Consider the following 20,246-nt stretch of genomic DNA (forward strand, 5'->3'; position numbering starts at 1 on the left):
GGGTCAGACTGGGCTGGCGGGACACTGGGAAAAGACCTAGTGGGCCCCAGCCCGTCCAGACCTGATCCCCACAGCCAGCAGTTCCTGTGTTTCCTGACCTCCCCCTTCCAGAAATGATGTGCAGGTATGTGTTGGTAAGGGGGTCAGAGGGAGATCTGCGTTTGGGGCGGGGGGGGCATGAAAATTTGTAGTGGTGGCCCGTGGGAATTTTCAGCTGGGGATCCTTGGGTATTTTCAGCTTGGCCAGGGGGCCGTGGGGAAGGGGGAGCAGGGGCCCTGGTGTGACAGCAGTGATGGGTCTAGACCCCCCCAGTCCAATGCTACAGTATGGCCAGGCATGAGGATTTGGCCAAATCCTGGCCAAATCCTGAAACACATCCTGTATTCAGTGCATCCCTAATTCCTTTATGCACTGCTGCTCTGTCTCTTGAATCAATGTAGCAGAAGACAACCTATCATGTTTGTTGAAGATCTGTTAATAAGCTGGCATTATGGTTGCCACCTTTTCTGGAAAAAAATTCTGGCCTTCCTATATATTTATCTTTTTTCCCTATTAATAACATTGGGATCAATCATCATTTTTACCGGCCAGGCATGTAAAATACCGGCCAGGTGGCAACCCTAGCTGGCATATGCTACATTGTTTAAAGGTCAACAGGGCATAGCAGTGTCAGACTGGGACACCAGGGGCCCAACCAAAAACCTTTGACCAGGGGCCCACCAATTAATCTTAGACCAGGGGCCCTCTATTAGTACTATTTTTCTTCCTCTCCTCACTCAACCTCTATTCTTCTAGTCTCTTATCTTTACATACTATACTCAATTTTCCATCTATTTAGCCTCTTTGTTCTTATAGAAATAAGGAATGGCCATTAAATAGGCCAAATGTTTAGCAGCATAAGGGCCCACTGACACTTGGGCCCACCGGGACTTTTCATGGTATCCCTGTGGGCCAGTCCGACACTGGGGCATAGAATGGAAAGGGACAGAGAGATACTCCTTTCAACAGCATTTATATTGACATACAACATTAAAACCATTGAAGATAGTTAATAACTGCATGCTGGAAAGTTGCTCAGAACTACAATTTATTTAATTAAACATATTTATATTGGGGTTTACATCCCATTTAACTCCAAGATATAGGCAGTTCTTTGTAGCTAAGCTTAAGGGACATCTTTCTCAGGTCCTCAGTGGTATAAATGGGGATTGTGTTTAGAAAAGTCTTGTTTTTTCTCATCCGCCTTTTTTCATCGCACATCCAAATACTCGCAAAATCTTGTGGTATTGCACTGCACAATATTGCAAAAAATGTGAATGTGATCTCAGTTCAGATACAACCAGAATACTTATTCAGTCTCTTATCATCTCCTGCCTTGACTACTGCAACCAACTTCTTGCAGGTATTCCAACAAGTCGCATTTCACAACTCCAATCTGGTCTAAATGCTGTTGCTAGACTTATTTATTTATCTCACCGCTCAACATCAGCTGCTCCCCTATACATATCCCTTCATTGGCTCCCAATCTTCTCTAGAATCAAATTACTAACACTCACATTCAAGGCCCTGAACAATGAAGCCCTTCTCTATATTTCATCTCTGGTTTCAGAATACACTCCTTAGTGCAACCTTTACTCTGCTTCTGACCTTCGCCTCACTTCTCCTTCTCACTTCAGCCCATTCTCGTCTACAAGACTTTGTTTTTCCCTGGAACGCTCTGCTTCGAGCTGTCAGACTCTCTCCTTCCTTCCAAGCTTTCAAATGCTCTCTAAAAATTTCTTTATAATCTTAATTGATCAGTCAAGGTATTATTAATCACACATTTGCTTCTAAAATCCTTATGTCTCAATGGTACCCTAACCCTTTAGTTTATAAACTCTCGTAAGGTTCTCTAATCCTATTGTACTCTGTAAACCCATTTTGTTATTTATTGTTTGTTCTCTGTTTGTTATCTAATGTAAAGCATAAATAAATGATGATGATGATTTTTATTTACTAAATCCTTCACATGTATGTATGTATGACCATTTGTGCATAATTACAAAACTGTTTTATATATCTGTATAACACTGATATTTAATTAAGGGTACATTATAACCTCCTAAACTAGGAAGTACAAATGAAAAGAACTTCTCCCAGGCTACTGAAAATAGCACAAGCAATAGAATACTAGTTCTTCCAAACCAAATACAGACCATCTGTGGCCACTACACACTATTCAACCAGAGGTTAAAATTTTCAAATTTGATAATAATGTGTCCATGCCTTGTTGCTGGAATCCTCTTGTCTGCACGTATGCTTTACTGCATTTACTAAAGCAGCAAGAGGAAAGTGAACTGCGTCATTCATTATATTCTATATTTTGTGAGAAGAGCCTTTGGTTCTTGGTTCTGACATTGGTTTTGGTTTGAGTTCCAGCTTCTTGGAGTAGTTATTTTATCTCAGATAAATTACATTGTAACGTTTATGGCCTAATGTAAGATATTTACAAAGTTACAGGATCAGAATGTGGAGACCCTCTTGGATTTTTAGGAGGTTACCACCCCGGGCATGGGCAGAGCAAAGGGGTATGACTGGGGTGTAATGGGACATGGCCAGCGGCATAACTAGGTATTACTGGGAAATTATTTTTCAGGCGCCCAAAATGTCTAGACGTTGACCTGTTTTACCAATATTTACTGAGATTGTATATGAATTAGGGACTCATGGGGCCCCTATACTTCCTGGGCCCCCTGCAGCTGCAGGTCTGCTTCCTCTGTAGTTACGCCCTTGGACATGGCTGGGATAAAACAAAGTATCCTGAATGTACAATACAGTAAATCCACACTTTTACAACAGAGCACAATGCAATTTGTTATATAGTAAGCATATCTCCTTGAATTCTGCTCACCTCAGTTTCTAGTAGGGTATTAAGCATTGACGCCAGGCTAGTAATGGTAACTTTCTTCAAACCTTGCAACACCAAAGAATCAATGTGCATTATATAGTCCTGCCAAGCTGGAGAGGCCTCACTAATCCCACTGGCAAAGAGGGACTGATGAACGAGGCTGTGAATTTTCTGTCCATCTGGTATCAGGATGTTTTCAAACTCCTGTTCAAGTTTTCTGAAAGTAAATTAATAATCAAAGACATTGATGTCAATAGATGAATTTTAATTGGGGTCCACACTTGTTTTGGTATATTATATTGCTAGCATGTTTGTCAGAATATTATGTTATTAGATAATTTAGCCTCTAACTGTTCCCTCTCAAAAAATATAACAATCACAAATTTAAAATCAAGCTCATTTACAAGTAACATTTCCTAAAAAATGTGGTTTATGTACGATCTGCAAACCCTCAAAACAAATGAATATAAAGTCTCTCAGAGCGCACTTCTGAGCATGTTTGTAATTTACATAAATTACTTTTTTCTTTTAAAAACTACTAATAAAATTAACTTAAAACATGGTGCTCATTTCAGTCGGCTCAACAGAAGAAAATGAAGTTAGTGAAAAAAGGAAAGTCTTATGGGCAAATTCACTAAGATGCAAAGTTGCGCCAGGCGCAACTTCGCCGCACTTCGCCAGGCGTAGTTTCGCCAGGCGTAGTTTCGCCAGCGCTTCGCAAATTCACTAAAATCCGAAGTTGCGCACAGGGGTAGCGTAAGGTTGCGGAGTTGCGCTAGCGTTGATTCGCTATATAAAGCGAAGTTGCGCTAGCGAAGGCTAATTTGCATAAGGCGCGAAATTCAAATTTCAATGGAGGAACACGTATCTGCACTACAAATGCCTAGAAAACCTTCAAATCTGCAAATAAAAATTTTATTTTGCCCTACACATGTGCCCACTGTCTAGGTAAGTTGCCATGAGTCAGGAAATGTAGGGGGGAGGAAGGGGAGCCCCAAAAAAAATTCGATCTTTTTCAGCCTATCAGCCATCATGTAGAAAACACGCCAGCGTTTTTTGGGACCTAGAAAAATTTTTGACTTTTTTTTAAACAATCCCTATCTACTCTATTGCGCTTCGCCAGGTCTGAGGTGGCGAAGGAAGTCTAGCGTAAAAGGTAGCGTTCGCTACACTGCGCAAGTTAGTGAATTTGCGTAGTTTCGTCGCTAGCGAAGATTCGCCTGGCGTAAGGTTGCGAAGTAACACTAGCGAAACTACGCCAGCGTTCGTTAGTGAATTTGCGCAGTAGCGAAAATGCCCAACGCTAGCGAATTAACGCTAGCGTTCGGCGCTTCGCGCGTTAGTGAATTTGCCCCATAGTGTGGTCAGAACTGACTGGAAAAACACCAGATGACTTTTCTCTGCTCAGTAAAGTAATGTTCTGAGCACAGCAACATCACAATGTTCAACCCGCTGCATTTTGCACTATTGCAACTGTAAATTGCAAAAGTGCTGAGAGCAATTTCACAATAATTTCTTTCAAGGGTTTAAATTTCCTACAGATACTTATTTCAGTTGTCAAAGGCAACCAAACAGCAATTACTACTACTACTACATCAAGTTGGAAAATAGAAGCCAAAACCTGACTGTTTGCAACTGCAATTTTATTAGAAAGCCAGAGTACAATTTTCCTCCTGGCTGGAAATATAACTAGAATACTGGTATGTTCTAGTTTATAGATTCTCTCAAGTTATTTGACATTGTTATCGGATTCATGGCAGCTTCCACCAGACTATCATAAATTACTGGAAATGTGTCTCATCTACGTTTATGCACAGTTTGCAGTAATGTGTTTCAAGTAATATATACTCTCAGGGGAGAGTATACCCTTAGTATATGAGATATTAACAAAAAGAAAATGGATGTTAGGTATGTATGATAAATGTTTAATAATTAATGAGTAAAAATGCTTGTACTGTATTTGATGGTTTACTAATGGTGGATCTTGTGGCCAATGTATGTATATATATATATATATATATATATATATATATATATATATATATATATATATATATATATATATATATATATATATATATATATATATATATATATATATATATATATATAATACAACCATAGTTTTTGCCTATAAAATGCTATATTTTGGTGCAAAGTAAAACAGAGGTTTTAAATTGGGGGTATAGAATCGGAGGCCATACAGCAATTGTTGGACAACTCTCAGCATCTTCTCTCTGGTCTCTCTTAAAGTATAGTCAGTCAAAATACAGGTTAAATCAAATAAATTTCTAAACTGCAGCATGTTGCCCTACAGAAAATATATTTTGCAAAAAAATAAAACATTGGCAAAGAGGATCCTCCTTGGGCATCAAAAGAAAAATGTTATCACTTTTGTAATTCTGTATTGTCATGGGGCCCACACATGTCTCAAGCACAAATCACCCCATTAGGTCTAGCAAGAAGACTTACTTTTGCATCATTATTAATTCAGTAATAGAATAGCTTCTGTTTTTATCTCGACAGGTGAAGATGTCAAGGTTTGCTGTGCACCACGCTGCTGTGAGCTGGGTAATCATCTTGTAATTGTTGGTAACTATGCTGAAGTTGGTGTAAAGATCTGTGCACACACAGGACGTCACAAGCTCAGCATAATCCTCACTCTCATCCATGCCCCAGGTGAAAAAACCCATTCCTTCTTTCAGAATCTGTTTCAAAGAGCAAATTCCATGAAAGTCAACACATGATAAAACTGAAGGTTTTTCCAGAAAATATCAGATCAATTAATGGGGTGCATGTGAAAAAAGATCATCATCATCAAAACATCACACAGATAAACTGAGAAAAGGTCCCATGAACCCACCTGGCTTTACAACATATTAATATATATTTCAGAATCTTATAGTTTTACTTGTGTGTATAAAGATTCCCCCCTTTAAAATACAGCTTTAAAATGATGAAATGGAACAACAAAATGTCATTACATGTAAATATTAAACATATCATCCTTCCTCAGTTTGGTTTTACTTTGTTTTAAAAGTGGATATAAACACTTCTGCTCAAAAACTACTCAGTTGTTGCTCTACTACAAGAATCAGCAAACGTTAACATAATATCATGCTGTATAGCATGCCGGGTGCTGTAGTCCAGCAACATTAGGGTTGTAATATTGCCCAATAAAACATTCCCCCACAACCAGTGGTTGCATTAAAATGGGAGACAATCCTCCAAGGAGAATCCAACCAACTGAGATGTGTAAATCTGGCACTATAGTTTTTTTTTTTGTCCCTGCAACTGTAGCTGGAAGCTCCAAGACAGAACTAGGGAGCAAATTGGGGAGAGTTTTATGGGGGGGGGTTCCCTTTAATAGCTGCCTTTTGGGGACAGTTCTATGAAAGGTTTTGTTCTCCTTTAATACCAGACTTTTTAGGTTATATGTAGAAGGATACTTATCGAGGTATGTCATAAAAGGCACTAGGGGGAAAGTTTACTAACATTGGAGATAAATATCTCTGGAGATCTCTGGAGATGTTGCCCATAGAACTCAAGCAGATATTTGCTTTTGTTTTCTAACTTGTAGATGTTTATATCTAATTGCTGATTGTTGCCATAGGCAACTTTGGAGATCTCCAGAGATAGTTATCTCCAATGTTAGTAAACATGCCCCTATGTCTACCAAGGTGCAGTGATAATTATCAGGTCACATTTACTGGTCATTAGTTGCTACATGTTACTGTACCTGGGCAAACATAATGCCTATTTTAATTGTGCCTTTCATCGAAGTCATGGACTGAAAATGGACCATAATATCAATCACTATGCATTGATTCAAAAGCAGTCCATTGTATATTCGACAATATTATTGAAGTTAATACTATGAAGTCATTGATTTGCAAACCATTGTGTCTGGACCCAATGAGCAAATGTCATAAAAGGTGGAAAGTTTGACTACATGTGCTAACATTTTGCTTAAAAAAACACCAGTAAATACTACCCACTGATTGGTCAATGTACGTTTCTCTAGCTCTAGAAAGCAGTTCAAGCAGCAGCTTTCCAATTACAACCCCAGGGTTCTAGGAGCTACAAGTCAATAACATCTAAAGGCCAAAAGGGGAACATTCCTGATTTTATAGTTTTTATCCACCTCTGCACAACAAAATTCCTTTATTGTCTGTTGATCCTTTTTCTCTAACAAGTCAAACTGGTGATCAAACCCTTGATTTGTGAGTCAAAGGCCAACAGCTGGTGAGTCTGATTGGGTTCACAAGATGAAAGTCAGTTTACTTTTAACTTGGGGAAGTACTCTTCAACCTTTGCATCTCAAGCTGACTCTAAAGTCAGTACAATTCTCAACAATCCCAACAAATCCCAACAGCTGATTCTGAGACTTGAAGTTCAGAGACAGCATAAGAATTGAAAATCGAAGGTCACAAGCCTTAGGTATCTACAATATATATTAAAGGTGAAAGAAAGTTCTTTAACCCCCTAGGGTTCCTTAACTGTGACAAATGGCTGGCTACCATTTTTATAGTGTAATATGATTAAAAAACTTTGCTTCATTGTCGGCTGAATGAAGCCTTGCTGTTTGCATTTCATTTCTACACTTTACCTAACCTGTTTCATAGCCTGCTATAAATATTTAACTTTTACATTCCCTTTTTTGAAGAATCTTTCTTGCTACTTAATAATGCCCGATATCAAATAAGACTGATTAAAAATAAAATGAGAATATATTACATTTATAGATTCCATCTTAAAAAAATATTCGACTGAACTCATTATTAAATACCTCCTGGCTTTTTAACAGTTTCTTTTCAAACAGTGACCTCTGGTGGTAGGTTATGGATTTCATGACTTCGTTATATTTTGATACAACAGTCTCCAAGCGAGCAGATAACTGAGTGAACTTGTGTAGGTGTAGATTTTTCACAAGACATTCAGTTGATTCAGGGAGCTATTAAAAAAAGAGCAACATCAAATTAATTACAATAAAAAAATTTATAACAGTACTGCCTGCCAGAAAAACTATGGTTTGGAGTACACATTTTGAATAGTTATGATTTTTGCTTCTGAATGAAGTTACATCATAATCATATACAATCATATAATCATATACATTTATTTGTAGAAATCACTCATAACTTAAATAAAGTTTTTGACTGTTGTGGTATTATTTTAACTTGACTTTATTTCATCTATACGTTATGCATAGCTACTGAACTAATTAATCTACAAATTACTGTCTTAAGAACCATTGTCATATTTTGCCCTGGAGCACCTCAAGGTAGCAATGATCATTTCTTGCAATCTAGGGATGTGCCCACCAGGTGCAACTCCATAAAAATCTGAGTCATACCTCCCAACATTCCAAATTAATATTCAGGAATAAACCTGGAGACAGTGTGCCCAGGTTGTATCTCAGAAGCCAATATACAATCCCAATTTGCAAATGTCATACTCCTTCCCTGGGAGATCCTGCAATGCAACAGCTAGGGGCAAATTTACTAAAGGTCGAATATGGAGGGTTAATTAACCCTCGATATTCGACTGCCGAATTGAAATCGTTCGACTTCGATTATCAAAGTCGGAGGATTTACAGCGGTTTGTTTGATCGAACGATCAAACGAAAAATAGTTTGTTTGAACAATTAAATCCTTCGACTTGTTCGATTTGAAGGATTTTAATCCATCGATCGCACGATTTTTCTTCGACCTAAAAAAGATAGCAAAGCCTATGGGGACCTTCCCCATAGGATAACATTGACTTCTGTAGCTTTTAGGTGGTGAACAAGGGGGTCGAAGTTTTTTTTTAAAGAGACAGTACTACGACTATCGAATGGTGGAATAGTCGAACGATTTTTAGTTCGTATCGTTCGATTCAAAGTCGTAGTCGAAGGTCGAAGTAGCCCATTTGATGGTCGAAGTAGCAAAAAAAAAAAATCAAAGTTTTTTTTCTCTATTCCTTCACTCGAGCTAAGTAAATGGGCCCCTTAATGCCTGCAAACAAGTTGGGGGACATCAGCATTCTATATATTAAATACCATATCATTTACATCAAATGTCTTCTAAACCAAACCATCTGCTTTAAATTCTCCAACAACTGTAATTAATCAGTATAAAGTATATGTGACTAGTTAAAATCGTTAACTTAATTATGCTACTGCAGGTTTTTTTTTATTGAAGTTATTGAATACAAAATACCTTTATCATAAAAGGAGGTTTCAAGAGATACTCGGCTTCGCGAAGACAGACAAGAAGTTCAGCGTTATGGTTCAGTTCTATTTTACAAAGAAACTCTTCATGTTCATGTTCTAATCCAGCGGCTCTCTGAAATATTATAAGGATAATTCAAATTTGGGGAAGGGCAAAGATTCCTTAGCATACTTGATTATAAATGATAATGGCACGCAATCATACTGCAAATGGGAGAACTTAAAAAATAAAAGCTAAAATGAATATTTCCAATTATAGGCAATGCCTATAGAATACTTACAAGTAAGGGAAGTTTTATGGAGTTGCTAAGTTGTTTACTTGCAGCTGTTAGCCAGGATGTCATTATACTATTTTCGTATCTGGGTCACACAGAAAACAGAAACATTTCAGTTTTTTAATTAATAATACAAATTCAAGCAGCTGAACATAAAGCCCACTCGCCATAGGGAGCGACAGTTACATATAAATTCAGAAATAAGCTGTAGTTCAAACTCATTTACAGAGGGATTTAAAATACAGGTTCCACCAAATAGATGGATGTGATTGTTTCAAGTGTTTCAAGCTCTCCTTCTTTCCCCCCCAACAAATACAGCAGCCACCTGCCCACCTTCTGTGTTCTGCTTATTCCTTTTAGATAGCTTTATATAACAGCATAGTAACCTATAGGATAGCGTGGGAAGCTACCAATGGGGTTGGGTGTTTACAGGCTTTTTCGCTTTATTCAAAAGTTTCCTATAGACAAGGGCACAACACCTGTTGCAGAACTGCTCCTTAGCACATGTTCTACAGCTAGGGGTCTGTTTATTAAAGGTTAAATCTCGTTTTCACAAAAAAACTCAAATTTTTAGATTTGAAAAAACTTGAATTTTTAAAAATGTATTATGCACCAAAGCAGAAAAAAAATCTGAATCCTAAAATACTCCAGCTAAAACCTGTCAAATTCATGTAAATGTAAATGGCAGCGGCCCCTTTAACCATTTGAAGATGTTTTTTGCCTTCACGATTTTCAGGTCTTTTGGGGTGTTTAATGCTGGTTTCACTCTTCGACAAAGTCAAGATTTTAAAGCCTATCAACTCCAAAATTTTGTAAAAATTTTCAAGTTTAATTATAAGTAAATTAGCCAAACTTGTGGATGGAAGTTAGGTCGAGTTTGTTTGTAGTAAAAAATAAGAAAAATTTAGTAAATAACCCCCCTAATATACCTGGGGCAGATTTACATAGGGTCAAATATCGAGGGTTAATTAACCCTCGATATTCGACTGTCGAATGTAAATCCTTCGACTTCGAATATCGAAGTCAAAGAATTTACCGCAATCGAACGATTAAATCCTTCGAATTGTTCCAATCGAAGGATTTTAATCCATCGATCGAACGATTTTTCTTCGACCAAAAAATTGCCAGGAAGCCTATGGGGACCTTCCCCATAGGTTAATATTGCACCTCGGTAGGTTTTAGGTGGCGAAGTAGGGGGTCGAAGTTTTTCTTAAAGAGACAGTACTTCGACTATCGAATGGTCGAATAGTCCAACGATTTTTAGTTTGAATCGTTCGATTCGAAGTCGAAGGTCGAACTTAAAGTTTGTTTTCTTTCATTGCTCGGTGATAAAAAAAATGTTGCATCAGGTTACATGACTGGCATACCTTTCCAATTCTTGCTCTAGGTCTGTATAAAAATGTCTTAGTTTCCAGCCCATGTCCCCTTCCAGTGTGAGCGCTGAAACCGTTTTCAGTTTCCCCATGGGGTCCTAACAAAAAAAAAGCAAAGTAAAATGCTAAAATGCCTTTTATTAGCTTGTTGCCATGATCATCATACATTTAATGGGTATATATAAGCTTTTGTACATGATTTTTCTTTCTGCAAACTGTTAAAGCAAAATAAATGATAGGTAAACATTTGTTTATTTTATTGAAAACCGTATTATGTGTAGGACATGGTGCCCTCTCTGCAACAACATGGTCTTTCTACTGCTAGCTCCCTATGCACTGGGTCCCTGACTGTTAAGGTAACACTGCACCCTCTTCTACTTACACAGCCCTAACTTTTCACAAATGGCCTAGCCAATGTTTCTATTTGACATCCCCAGGAAATAACCATGTACCCACAAAGGTATGTATGAAAAAAGATACATAATTCAAACATTGTTTTTTTTTAAATTTTTTAAAGTTCAGCATATTTTTGGGGAAATGTAATAAAAGTTAATTTAAAAAATATTCCCAGTGTGAAAATGTATTTCTTCATGCAAATGTAATATCACTTTTGAGAACCCAGAGACTCTGTAGTAACCACTTTCATCAGTGGAAGAAAGCAAATTTTATAGTTTTCAGTGGCTGTGCAGTGCGTGTAATAGAAATTCTTACTGAAAGTTATTTTTGCTCCAATAAGTATAAGCCTTAAAAATGCAATATGGATGATCAAAATTTGCAATGGAATGACTGCATAATAAAGAATATTACACTGCAAAATGCATTTCTGTGTACAGCTTTTATTAAATTTCCCCCCCATTGTTTCAAAATATGAGTCAAAATTATGACGGATTATGCACCCTTACCTTAAAGGGCACCTGTTAGGTAAAAATGTTATCCCAACCAAAAAAAAATGACCCCCGCCAGCGCTAGGCTACTTGCACCGGGAGGGAGCTCCCGGTCCCAGCAGCCATGTCCGGTCACTCGAATGCGCATAATGAAAATGTGCCCCTGAATTGCTCATTATGCACATGCGCTTGACGTCACATGCACGTTATACGCATGTGAGTGAAACAACATGGCTGCTCACACTGGGAGCTGCCTCCTGGTGCAAGTAACCTAGTGCTAGCGGAGGGCTTTTTTTTTAAAAAAAAAAAAACACTAATGTTATCCCCAACTGGAGTGTGGGCTCTATTAGCATGCACCTTTGGTTGGGGATAACATTTTTACCCAACAGGTGCCCTTTAAAGGAGAACTAAAGCTTAACTGAAGACTTAGGCTAGAAATGTTGTACATTGTGTTTTGGGCTTCTGTACCAGCCCAAGGCAACCACAGCCCTCTAGCAGTAAAGATCTTTGCCCCCCCAAATATCAACCAGTAACTCCCCATCTTTTTTGCTGATTCACTGCACATGCTCTGTACTGCTGTCACATACTGAGCTTAGGGATCAACTCACAATATACAGTACACTAACCCCCAAATGTAATAAAAGGCACTATGTTTGCTCAGGAGCCGTAACCCTTAGCAACCAATAAGATGCATGCTTTTAAACAGGTGACCAGTAAATGCTACCTGCTGATTGTTTACTATGGGTTACTGCTCCTGGGCAAACAGTATCAGTTTTTACATAACCCCCATAGAATACAAATGTTGCAATATAAGGCTGATTTGTAATTAATACAGATAATTACTACATGGCAGCACACAAATCAGTGCAACTAGCATCAGAATTTAATAATCTGCCCTGTGGCATCATCTTATATGACAGGCCAATCTAATTTTCTGCTTGATAATTTGTGACAACCCCTAAGCTTAGCTTCTCAACAGCTGCTCAGAGCCCACTGAGCATGTGAGTGCCGCAAACACTTTCCAAGATGGTGACCCCCTGTGAGAAGTTTGAAGTCCTGGATCATTGCTGCTATTGAGAAGCTGAAACTTTAGGCTGGTGCAATAAGGTCATTGTATAAAATATTGCATTTTTAGCCATATTAATTTTTAGGGTTTAGCTCTCCTTTAATGCCCTTTCTCTTTAAAAATTTTATTTTAGGAGTTCACTTTTCCATCAAGCAGGGGAAAAAGGCAGTCAAATGTTCAAAAATATCACCTCAGAATTGCTCATGGCAAATGATTCCAGTAAACAGTTAACAGTTTGTTTTGTGGTATTTACATTGGTTGCATTTTATTCTAGCAGTTTAAAAATGGAAAGAAAGCAAAATCTTACAGAGATCCGAGCTTTCAGTCCTCGTATCCACAGGAGCTTACTTAGAGTGGGTGTCATATTAATGTGCAAAGGAGGACTATTTGCTGCTGCACTGTACATGTTCTGCACCTCCGTCAATTCTTCTATAAACAAAGAAACCAATTTCTGATCCTTTTCCATGAGATGATCCTGAGACGAACAAAAGAAATGTAAATCAAATGAATGAAAGAAATGTAAATATTTTTATTTTTTTAAATGTAAAATAATTGCTATTTTTTTTTAAAACTTAGGCATATATTAAAATAAAAGTATCTAAAACAAACAATTGCAAAAATAAAATGGCCGTAAGTAAGAATTGCCACCTGTCTTGTATTTCTGCAATTCTGAACATTTTTACAATGCAGTAATGGTACGAACAAGGGCAATAAACACTGCTATAAATATATACAGAACAAAAATATACACATCAACAAAGATTAGATGCCACATGTTAAGAGACACAGAAAGAAGGACAATGTACAATGTAATAAAAGGTGCAGATTTTGCTGTAGGTTAAATCACCTATGGAAACCAATCAATAGGTAGAATTTACAGCTTTATAACAGCAAGCATCTCATTTGTTGCTAAGGGTTACTGCACTTGGGTAAACTATCTACCCATTATTAAATTATATAAGGGGATTACTAGGATGTAAGATACATTAAGGGGCAGATTTATCAAGGGTCGAATTTAGAAATGGAAAATACTTTGAAATTCGACCATCGAATTGGATTATTCAAATAGAATTTGGCCGATTTCATTGATCGAACAAACGATTTTCATTCGACTTCTAAAGACTTAGCCAAATGTTGGCTATGGGTTTTAGGAGGTCCCCATAGGCTAACATAGCAATTCGGCAGGTTTAAGATGGCGAAGTGTCGTAGTCAAACTTTTTTTAAAGAGACAGTACTTAGTTTTTCAAAGTCAAACTTTTTTACTTCGAATTGAAGTCGAATTTTAGCTGTACATGCTGCCCTAGGCATGGACCTCAGTGCAATCTGCTCCCCCCACATGATCAGCAAATGAGCAAAAGGAGTGTTGCACTGTACATGTGCCAATGTGGACAGGTACCCTCCATCGCAACCCCCCACAAGCGCTGCTGCCGGAAATAACCAGTAGGTGTAAAGCTAAATTGGGGAGGTTTTTTTACCATGCAGGCCCCCCCTAAAGCTGTCACCCTTATGCTTCAGGAATGGGATCCATTATCCGGACACTACTAAGCATTCTGGATAACAAGTCCCATTCCTATACTCTGTTTGGCTCATTTAATTTTTAATGCACACCCATTATTAAATATATTTGCTACTCATTTGGCACACAAATGACGCAATAAAGCAATATAAGCACAGGCAAGTTAAGCCACCATACTAAAGCTTCTTTCCACTTAGACGGTACAATACATAATGAATAGTCAAGGGGGGCAGTTAATTTTTTTTCAAAAGTACTGTCCATCTGTATACAGTGCAATATTAGTTACAGGTGGATAGTCTCTTATAAATGCACTTCAGTGTTACCTTTACAATGTCTCTTCTACTGATGCCTTCAAATACCTCCAGTAGTCGGAGCTGTGATGCTATGTTAGGGCATTGATCAAAACTGCTCCTGAGAATCCCACCAAGTTGGTGTTCTAGGTCCTGCAAAAATGAACATTAGAAAACCACAATCCCAAATAGGAGAATACACGATGTAAAAAATAGTGAAGTATCTACACATATTTAATAATCTTGTTAAAGACTGTTCCTGTTATTGCCACAAACATGAAAATGTCAGAACAGGGCAGAACAAAGGCAGATTATGACAGAAGAGGGATTATATCGAACAGCAATTGTTATTTTGTCAACCTACCTACATTGGCAGCATACAAACAGATGGCCCAGTTAGAAATACATGGTTTTAGTCCTATTATGATTTAAGGTGGCCATAGATGTACCAGAAAAGATAGAAACAATAGAATGCTATCTGTATCCGACGATTCATCACTAACAATGGCCAATGTTCAGATGCCTTCAAAGGCACCCGATCAAAATTTTCTGTCCAGCCCGATCGACGAACCGACTGATATCCAAGTCTTCTGCCGATATCGGTCGGCTCTTTTCCCACCATACACGCACCGACTATCGTACGAAAAACAGTTTTGTACGATATTATCTGTGCGTCTATGGCCACCTTAAAGGTTACTGAAAAAGACCCCAGTATTTCTATATGTAACATCCATGGGGCCACTAAAAGGATCATGCCTCATGTATATGCAAAATTGCCCCACCAACTGTAATGAAAACCAAGTGCCAATAACATGTTTTCCCAAGAATTTATGTTTAAAGATAAATAGACAAAATTAATATTTTAATAGAAAGGTCTGATTGAACATATCTCTGGATTTAATTCCAGGAAAAGATACCTTTATTGTAGTTCTAAAGTCAAAAAATTCTTTCTCAAAAGGACTATTTTTGTCAGTAGTAATAATATCTGTTATTTGGTGAACAAAAGTCTCCTCAGCTTTTCTGTATGACTCCCATATATCTTGAACCATAGCATCCAAACTGGAAGTCCCAGCACCTCCTATAGCCACCACTGACTTTAGAATCTGAAAATGCTTCATGGTATCCACCAGATCAAGGACATCGTTGCACCTAAAATGTAAAATACAGCAATGAGGTCAATCTTACTTTCTCAAATGTTGTTATAAAACACCTATAAGGTCAATATAATGAGTTCTATAATGTGCATACATTGATATTATTTTTGATACTTTGATATTAATTTTTTTTAATATATATTTTCCAGTACAGCATTTCCTAATTCATGCATCTCAATGTATAGATGTTTTTGGCACATCACATTGTGTTACTGCTTAATAAACACTGCAGTCTATTTTCTGGGACACAATGAAATATGATCATGTTCTACAAGTCTCATTGATACTCAGATTCAATATGACAAGTGGTGTAGGCCATGCAGACAATTCTTCTACTATATTTCTGAATGACAAAGAGGAAAAATTATATAAACTTATTTATTAAAAGTGTTTTATTGATATCTTTAATTTTTAAGCATTTAGGAGTTTTGAAGAGAAGTGGAAATTTGACTAATAATAGTAATGAATAAGTGATAGAAACCGTTGCATACTCACCTTTCCATAAACAAGTTCATGTTATTAAAGCACTTGGCATTGTGGGGAGGCCATGGTGAATCAACCCATAATTCTTGACTGTCCTCTCCTTGCATTTTGTCCTTAGCAGAAGCCCAGTCTTTGCCCAAAAACTTTGGTGCTAATTGTCTATAGGTTCTCACATTCCAGATGTTATCTACTGATTGTTTGGCTCTGTGAAGCGAAAGTCATTTTATGTTTCCTCTAAAGCTTAGGTTAAAGATGGAGATTTCACACTATGGCCAGACATAGACAACTATCACTATTGATTACTACCCCCAAAATAATGATGTCTATATGTCTATATGTCTTCTATAAACTGTATTACTTAGATGCTGTAGTGTTAACTAACAAAAATCTTGTCTGAGTGAAATATCCAAGCTCTTATACAACATGAAGCTATTTTTTAATTAAAATACAAACAAAATAGGCATAGAACACTGTTGACTGTAGCAGGAGGTTTGCATAGGAGGACAGTGGTATCCATTCACAGTTGTAAGATTAATTCTGATACTTTGCAAGAAAGAAATCTCTGGGAATCCAGAATGATTGTCAGCAGTTTGACCTTTTTCTATATATTTAAATATGCCAGATTGTCAGAGGAGTTTTTAACAAATTAATACATTTGTCAAAGCTGAGAGTGCAAATTCAAGTGTTTGGCACATTCAAGCATGTTGAACCAAACACAAACAATGCATTATGGGAAAACGATGGTAAATTACATTAATGGGTGGTGTGAAAGTGGTTCTTCATATGTTTAATTTAAGTTAATTTTATGACAATACCATAACAATACCAGTTGTCCCTGAAATGTGTCTTTCAGATTAAGGGTGCAAAATACCCATTGGTTTAAAAAAAATATATAGCTTTTGCAGTTAATAAATATGCTTATTATACAGTGGTGTGAAAAACTATTTGCCCCCTTCCTGATTTCTTATTCTTTTGCATGTTTGTCAAACTTAAATGTTTCTGCTCATCAAAAACCGTTAACTATTAGTCAAAGATAACATCATTGAACACAAAATGCAGTTTTTAAATGAAGGTTTACGTTATTAAGGGAGAAAAAAACTCCAAATCTACATGGGCCTGTGTGAAAAAGTGATTGCCCCCCTTGTTAAAAAATAACTTAACTGTGGTTTATCACACCTGAGTTCAATTTCAAAGGTTATAAAGCCATTTCTAAAGCTTTGGGACTCCAGTGAACCACAGTGAGAGCCATTATCCACAAATGGCAAAAACATGGTACAGTGGTGAACCTTCCCAGGAGTGGCCGGCCGACCAAAATTACCCCAAGAGCGCAGAGACAACTCATCCGAGAGGCCACAAAAGACCCCAGGACAACATCTAAAGAACTGCAGGCCTCACTTGCCTCAATTAAGGTCAGTGTTCACGACTCCACCATAAGAAAGAGACTGGGCAAAAACGGCCTGCATGGCAGATTTCCAAGGCGCAAACCACTTTTAAGCAAAAAGAACATTAAGGCTCGTCTCAATTTTGCTAAAAAACATCTCAATGATTGCCAAGACTTTTGGGAAAATACCTTGTGGACCGACGAGACAAAAGTTGAACTTTTTGGAAGGTGCGCGTCCCGTTACATCTGGCGTAAAAGTAACACAGCATTTCAGAAAAAGAACATCATACCAACAGTAAAATATGGTGGTGGTAGTGTGATGGTCTGGGGTTGTTTTGCTGCTTCAGGACCTGGAAGACTTGCTGTGATAGATGGAACCATGAATTCTACTGTCTACCAAAAAATCCTGAAGGAGAATGTCCGGCCATCTGTTCGTCAACTCAAGCTGAAGCGATCTTGGGTGCTGCAGCAGGACAATGACCCAAAACACACCAGCAAATCCACCTCTGAATGGCTGAAGAAAAACAAAATGAAGACTTTGGAGTGGCCTAGTCAAAGTCCTGACCTGAATCCTATTGAGATGTTGTGGCATGACCTTAAAAAGGCGGTTCATGCTAGAAAACCCTCAAATAAAGCTGAATTACAACAATTCTGCAAAGATGAGTGGGCCAAAATTCCTCCAGAGCGCTGTAAAAGACTCGTTGCAAGTTATCGCAAACGCTTGATTGTAGTTATTGCTGCTAAGGGTGGCCCAACCAGTTATTAGGTTCAGGGGGCAATTACTTTTTCACACAGGTTTGGATTTCTTTTCTCCCTAAATAATAAAAACCCTCATTTAAAAACTGCATTTTGTGTTTACTTGTGTTATCTTTGACTAATAATTAAATGTGTTTGATGATCAGAAACATTTTGTGTGACAAACATGCAAAAGAATAAGAAATCAGGAAGGGGGCAAATAGTTTTTCACACCACTTTAGTCAGTAAACTGCAAAAACAATGAATTACACTGATTTCAGTACAGATAGATTACCAGTATACAACCCCTCCCTTTTCCCTTTGTTGTGAATGTTTTGTTAGCAGGAGTCCATTATGCAGGGGGATTATCTGTGTACTGGTAATCTAATTATCTACCCAACACGGACCAAGCAAATATGGAGTAGCTATAATCCATATTTTAAGGACTTCTACTGTCCCTATAATTATTACTATAAACCATACATTATCTGGTCATGTTCTTCATTCTTCTCAGTGTTGATTCTATCAGCTTTAATCTTGATGTCCAAGTAAGTTCCCCGAAAAGTTCCACAGAGTTTTAAAGCTTCTTTAAGGTCACTGTTTGCCTAAAAGGAAAATATTACATAACAACTGAATTTATATAAATTAATATAACTGATTCTAAATCAGTTATTAATAATATTTATACAGTCTCTACGTCTTCAAGAATATATTGGTCTAACAGCTTCAGCTACACTTGTGTCTACATATGTCTCTGGTTGTTTTTTTTGTTGTTCTCAGAGTCTCCATCTTTTCACACTGCCTCACACATCAAATTTACTTACTTGTGAGTTGCCCAGTATGTTGGTTCCAAGCAGATTTCCTGATACCTTGACTATTTCATTGGACATTAGTTTTAAAAGATTTAGAAATACTTTTCTTTGATGATAGTATCTGAAAAAATGAAATGAGTATATACAAATCCAACATTTAGACCAAGTTATAGTTTTTTACTTAATTATATTGTTTAGGGTAGTTTATGTGTTTAGTTTTTTTAAATGAAAAGGTTATATTACCTTGAATGTGTCCAAACCAAAAGCAAACAGTGTAGCATTGGGAGGAGATTTTTTACTCTTTCTGAAGCTGAAGTAGTAGATTTAAGCAGATCAAACCATTTTAACAAGGCCTTCAAAAAAGCCAGATTTTCCTTAGCCTCCGAAAGTGCCTATTAATACAATAAGTTTGGGACCTTTAGACAGTACATTGTAAAATATTAAATAAATATATATATATTTGTATTTAATTGTAAGAAGCTTTATCCTACTTTACTCTTTGTATAAAAGTAGATAAATACAATACCACATACATAATATACAAAGATATTTTCATTCTAGGACATATAGGTAACTTTAAGTTACCACCCCCTAAAACATACCGGTACTAACCTTCGTCACATCTCTTCTGACGGCTGTTACAACAGATCCATAAGTACTTTCTGCTTGTTCTAGATGTGAGACAATCTCCATGGCCTGAGCAGAAATGAGTTGTGTGTTGATAGCTTGCAGGTTATGGATATGTAAATTCCAAATGCTCTCTTCGTGGTATATATTAGCTTTTGAACCATGGGTTTTAATTTCTGTAAGAGGGTCGTGCTTCAACACAAACTGCAAATAAGATACATAATCAATAAGTGAAAAAACATAAAATGCCTAATTTACAAAGCCAAGTGTAGGCACCCTTGGAGCTCTTGCACTGGGGCAATATTAAGCCCTCAGGTGTCATTGCCGTCTGTGTTTTAGTCTGAATGAGCTTCAGTGATACAATAGTCCATTACAGTCAAAGAGTGGAGATGCTGTAGCTTGGAATTGTCCAATGCAGAATAGAATGAACCTTATTTGCACTCAAAATTTAGTTTTTCTTTTTTATATAGAATCTATATAAAATATAAACTAAATATACATTTAGTATAAGTACAAAAACTGAAATCACAATAATAAATATTTATAGACAG

General features: G+C 37.2%; 1 protein-coding gene across 1 annotated transcript in view; it reads right to left on the minus strand.

The window, feature by feature from the left end:
* The window catches only part of LOC108708347 (dynein beta chain, flagellar outer arm), a 242,968-nt gene that overhangs the window by 209,349 nt on the left and 13,373 nt on the right, over nt 1-20,246 (minus strand). Inside the window, exons 6-19 of the mRNA XM_018246944.2 lie at nt 19,681-19,899; nt 19,312-19,460; nt 19,081-19,189; nt 18,740-18,861; nt 16,153-16,344; nt 15,421-15,652; nt 14,537-14,656; nt 13,005-13,172; nt 10,742-10,845; nt 9,381-9,459; nt 9,089-9,214; nt 7,678-7,842; nt 5,361-5,596; nt 2,892-3,105 (exon numbers count right to left, since the gene is read on the minus strand). Coding sequence (XP_018102433.1) covers nt 2,892-3,105; nt 5,361-5,596; nt 7,678-7,842; nt 9,089-9,214; nt 9,381-9,459; nt 10,742-10,845; nt 13,005-13,172; nt 14,537-14,656; nt 15,421-15,652; nt 16,153-16,344; nt 18,740-18,861; nt 19,081-19,189; nt 19,312-19,460; nt 19,681-19,899 — 2,235 coding nt within the window. The remainder of the gene's footprint in view (nt 1-2,891; nt 3,106-5,360; nt 5,597-7,677; nt 7,843-9,088; nt 9,215-9,380; nt 9,460-10,741; nt 10,846-13,004; nt 13,173-14,536; nt 14,657-15,420; nt 15,653-16,152; nt 16,345-18,739; nt 18,862-19,080; nt 19,190-19,311; nt 19,461-19,680; nt 19,900-20,246) is intronic.

This window comes from Xenopus laevis, chromosome 2L (genome assembly GCF_017654675.1).
Source record: "Xenopus laevis strain J_2021 chromosome 2L, Xenopus_laevis_v10.1, whole genome shotgun sequence".
NCBI lineage: Eukaryota > Metazoa > Chordata > Amphibia > Anura > Pipidae > Xenopus > Xenopus laevis.